General features: G+C 34.7%; 1 protein-coding gene across 1 annotated transcript; it reads right to left on the bottom strand.

Annotated features, from left to right (window-relative positions):
• Window positions 1-2,553: 2,553 nt before the first annotated feature.
• LOC21388304 (heavy metal-associated isoprenylated plant protein 28) lies at window positions 2,554-3,109 on the bottom strand. Its single transcript, XM_010101085.2, has 2 exons — window positions 3,031-3,109; window positions 2,554-2,930 (listed from the first exon to the last, which is right to left on the bottom strand). The coding sequence occupies exons 1-2, from the start codon at window positions 3,095-3,097 to the stop codon at window positions 2,554-2,556; spliced, it is 444 nt and encodes a 147-aa protein (XP_010099387.2). The 5' UTR covers window positions 3,098-3,109.
• Between the last annotated feature and the right edge of the window lie 2,228 nt (window positions 3,110-5,337).

Here is a 5,337-nt window from a genome sequence, read left to right on the forward strand (position 1 = left end):
AAAAAAAAAAAAAAAAAAAAAAAAAAAAAAAAGTTCACACAAACACTTGAAAAATATCTGGGTAATTAATTGAGAACTGCAATCTCATTGAAAATCAATTTCCAACTGCAAAACCTTACGTGAAGTTCAGAAGTTCAAAATTGTTGTGCTCCATTTGTAATTGGTTCATTTGTTGTCCATCTAATACATGTCTAGAATATATATATATATATATATATATATATATATCATAAAAACGTGAGAATCTAACCACATAAAAAATAGTAAATATTAAAATTACTCGAACGATTATATAAAGTGTCAAAATATGATTAGAGAGAAAACAATAAAACAGAAAAATGAAACAACAGATTCGAACTCAAATTTACTCTCCCTACAAATTTCCACTCACCGTGCTGTTATTTCTCTCGATATTTTTCTTCCAACACTGATGCTTCCCACACTGGCACTGACTCCTCTTCTTCTTCGACCCCAACTCATCCTCCTCCTCTTTCCCATCCTCCTCCACTTGATCATTTTTCCCCACAACACAAGTACTTCTACTCGTCGCCATTGAAACCGACCTCCCTAGCTCCTTCACCCCTTCACTCTTCTCAATCAAATTCCTCTCCAACATTCCCTTCCCCAGCCCATCATCCTTATTACTCTTCAGCCACAACTCTCTCATTCTCTCCCTAACCTCACAACCCCTCTCCTCATGCAACCCCCCGCAAAACCCGCACTTCACCGAGGCATTTCTTCGAACATTTCGTATGCTCTTCACTTGCTCAAAACAGAAAGCTAACCTCAGCGCCTTGTTCAAAGAACCCGGCTTCTGTGGGGCCATCCACTCCTGAAAATCACCCCTCAAACCGTCAACAAAAACCCCTTTGAGTAGATCATCACTCAGACCATGTTCCGGCCATTTTTTCAAAATCCATTGCAGCCTCAAGAAGTAGGACCGCACAGATTCCGCGTCGCCTTGGTTAATCGTCATGAGTTGGGACCTTAATTGCTCCGTCAATTCGATCTTACCGTACGCATGATAAAACGAAGATTTTATCTCTTCCCAACTCAGTTCTTCGTACGGCTCTACATTCAGATCGTACCAAAGAGCGGCCTCGTCCTCTAAAGTGACGGGGAAAATCTTCATCATCATGTCGATGGACGAAACGTTGTTTGCTCGGCAAACTTTCGCGAACCGGCTCAGGTGGGCAAAAGGGCACTCCTCAGAACCGCCGCGGAAGATCGGAAACTGGGCGATGTTCATGTACGAATTGTAACCCGTTTGGGAAACGGGTTGTTGCGGAAGATGTAATATAGGACTGTGCGACGCTGAACACGACTTCTTACGAGCGTTGATTCTCTCCGAAACGGAGGAGAACTGGTCCGAGAGCGGGTTAGTCGCAGAATCCGTCGGGGCATCGGAGGCGTCGTCGTTGTCATCGTCGTCATTTTCGGGCTGATCGAACTCAGTACTGTCGTTCGGGGATCGAACAACGGTGGTGTAATCATCGTCGTAAGTGCTGCTGTAGTCTTGGGGAGTAGGGGTTCTGCGATGATATTGTTTGCGTCGTGAAGAACGGCCGGCAGTCGAGTGGAACCAAGTCATATTAATATTTGTAATGGTAGTTTGCTTTTGAAAGGAGGATCTGAAAAACAGATTTTTTTTGTGCTGAATTCACGTATGCAGTTCTTGCTTGTCTTAGAAAGGGAATTATATTCTGGTTTGGGAAAAGAGAAATCGAAGTAACTGCCTGTTTTTTATTTTTATTTTTTGATGATGAAACTGCCGGTTCAAGTTCAATACTGAGAAGGCCATAAATTGAATGGTGACGCTTCGGATTTGGGAATGGGAATCTCTCCCGTGAGAATCCGACGGTAATTTGTGGATAAATTTAAAAGTTCCCGTCAAAATATAGTAAACTTCTTAGCTTTGTTTTTAAATTCCAAAACCTACTATATTAAATGTTAACAAAAATTTAAAGAAAAAATGTAGCGAAAATATCCTTTTTTTTTTCATCTAATTCTATTAAAAAATTGAATGGGAAAACTGATGTGAGAGTAAACAAGATTAAAAAAATAATAAAAACATCAATTATTGTTGAGTGGATACTTAGAAAGATTGAAATTCTAATTTGAGTTGAAATCTCTAATTATATATCCAAGCAATTATTGATAAAAAAAAAAAAAAAAAAAAAAAAAACTCTTTAAATAAAAGAGGATAGAAAGTCAAACGAACGCCCAAAATTATTCTAATTTTTAAATTTGATAATATAAGGGATTATATTATTTTGCTCCTATAACTCAAAATGACACAAAATTAATTCCTTAAGCGCTTTATACTAAGTTACAACTTTAATATACTGATCAAGAACACCCAACAAGTTAATGACTCTCATACTTCAAGTGTTCTCGAAAAAAAAGTACTTGCATACATAGATACATTCAACCATGTTTCAATAACAAAAGATCTTCCAAAAAAAAAAAAAAAAACGCACACACACACAAGGGAAGTAAAAGAAAAAAAAAAGAAATAAACAAATAGTAAAACAATTATTACACGTATTATTGTCACATTATAGAGCAACCATGAGGGTTTTCATCACTAAATGCAGCAGCAGTTTGATGGGCAAAGATGGCAGAACTGGATCTCCCAGCAGGATTGTAGTTGTAAGTACTCATGTGATCGTAAGTGTTACTATAACCGTGTTTGTAGTAGTTGTAGGACGAAGCAGGCTGGGGAGCGTAGTGAGTAACCGGGCCATTGCAATGGTGTTGGTAATAATAGGGGTTTGTGAAGCTTTCGTACTCATGAGGATTGTAAGGCATTTGCCACAGCTCGGCTCTCCTCCCGGTCTTCCTCACCGCCTTCAGAACCTTCTTTTGGTCCGCGTATCCAGTGACTGTCACTTTTTGCAAGTTCATATCTATGTCAATATCATCCACTCCTGATCAGAAAAGAGTAGAAAAATTATAATTGTAGTTTTGGAAACAAATATATATATGTGCTTAGATATATATATGACATGTGTTGCATGTTTTGTATACCTTTTAGTTTTTGAAGTGCACTTTTGACCTTGCCTTGACATCCAGCGCAGTCCATGTGTACTCTCATCTCTATGATCTGAGATATGAAATCACAAACGGTATCATATATATGCATGTTATAAATTCATGAATATTTCATTCATTTAAATCAGTTATGGTGCATATATACATATGTGTATATATATGTGCGCGCGCGTGTGCAAACCAAGTTTATGTTTGAAAATGTTAAAAACATTTTTGCGGCAAAAAAGAAGATAAAAGAAAAGAGCATGATAATGACCAAAAATAGAACAAAAAAGAGAAAGAGAAGAGAGGCCTCTTACCGTCATTGTGACTGTCCAAACTTATTATAGAAGGATGTGTTAATAAGATGTTTTCTGAGATTGTAGTGTTTGTCAGGATTTCACAGTATGAAATATGACCAGGAAAAATATAACATATATGTAGACCTTTTCTCTCACAGTATACTTTTTTTTTCTTAATATCTTGGGGTGCATTATTTGTGAATTTTATGCACCGACTTGTACTCTTAACTGTCTTCCAAATGACAGAAATGGATCCATATTAGTATATTTATTTGTTTCATATTCACCCTAAACCAATAGAAACCGTCCACCTGTATATTCTCCATTATAGAAATCCCCCAATAATATTGTTTTAATTTTTCTCCATGGGCGTCCATACCTACGGCTCTTTGGTTTGATCAATATGGGCGTTGACTTTTATTTAATACCTTAACAGCTTCGTAATAACTGAAAACTAATAAAACTTTTTTTAAAAAAAAAAAAAAAAACTAAAAGAAGATGGGAGAAAAAGAAAGCAGAATCCAACTTTGCATAAATCGCGTTCTGATAAGCTGGGGGTACTTACAGAGTGGATATATATATATATATATTTTTTTTTTAATCACTTTTTAATTTTATTTTTTTCCTGATAATCAAAAACTCTGATTTATTTTTTTTTTTTGAAAGTGGAAAACTCTATGATTGATCCATTAAAAAAAATATATAAAAAAAGTCTATGATTGATTTAGAGTTGGACCGTTGGAGCGGGGTATGGGAGTTGAGAAAACACGCACATGGTAGCTACCTTACCGGATCATGTTAAGTGGCTTTCGGTGCTTCTGTCTTCAATCCAAAGGAATAGCCCGTAGCTTTCTCCATATTACTAGGTAGTTAATCTAAAAAAATGATAAAAAAATTTTATTTGATGTTCGAATTAAATAACCAAAGTTAGCAATTAAGTTCTGAGCCAGAATACTATCAATGAATTTGTGTAATGGTAATGATGTCTTTTCTTATTCTTTTCTTAAAATGTGGTCAGGGTTAGATACTCTATCATCATAGATTTTAGAATTTATATCCGATCAATGTGTTGCCCATTGTTCAGAATGTGTTAAAAAAGCAAAAATTTAGTCCATCTTTTGAGTAGAATTCAGCAGATTCTTTTTATTTTCATTGATGGTCCTGAAATTTTTTAAAATGATAAATGAAAGAGAGCGAAATGACGCCAATTATGCTGTTTTTTCTTATAATAAACGATGAAGAGTTCTAACCCATAATTATTTATGAAATGGGAGAGTATAACGGATAATTCCAACTGAGCATTAGTACTGATCTGCATGCGGCAAATTGGTTTGCTCTTCTTGACAAGGTTAGTCATTGGTACCTCGGATATGGATGCTTGGTGGAAATGTAAAATGTGTAATAAAAGAAAGAAAGGGGAATAAAAATGAAAAGAAAAGATCCAAGTATTATTAGAAAGATATGAGACCGAAAATATTAACTCTTTCTTTCGACTACAGGCTCATTGAAGAGGGATATATAAAACACAATGAAATCCAGGAATATTCGTCACAATTTTTTCTCCCCACTTAATTGGTTTGGCTTTTGATTATTTTAATAATTATTATTTATTATTATATTTCTCTCTTTTAAAATTTTTCGTCTGATTTTCTAAATAAACTTAATACTTCGATCAATTTTTTAGACATTTTTAATTTATTTACAGAAGGGGCACATCATCAGAAAGCTCAAAACTAATGAGATAACATGAAGGCTTTATGTTCCAAAAAGAAAAAGGATCCTTGTACGGTAGGCTCATCTTATTCATAGTGTTTATTTCTTATCATTAAATTTAATTAAAATCACATTAAAATAAAAAAAAATATGCAGAAGAGAATTTCTAAAACAAATCTAACAATCAAAGATAAAGAATTATTAATAATTCATTTTTTTAAAAACCTATCACAGAAATCTGCACAAAAAAAAAAAAAAAAAAAAAAAAACCAAAAACATTTATGTCTCT

The sequence above is a fragment of the Morus notabilis genome, unplaced genomic scaffold, assembly GCF_000414095.1.
Source record: "Morus notabilis unplaced genomic scaffold, ASM41409v2 Scaffold412, whole genome shotgun sequence".
Taxonomy (NCBI): Eukaryota; Viridiplantae; Streptophyta; class Magnoliopsida; order Rosales; family Moraceae; genus Morus; species Morus notabilis.

Bases quoted from the DNA above. Each gene is read 5' to 3' on its own strand.
- LOC21388304 (XM_010101085.2), bottom strand. From the start codon at position 3,097: ATGAGAGTACACATGGACTGCGCTGGATGTCAAGGCAAGGTCAAAAGT. The intron at 2,931-3,030 runs GTATACAAAACA...TTTTCTGATCAG, and splicing joins TGCACTTCAAAAACTAAAAG to GAGTGGATGATATTGACATA.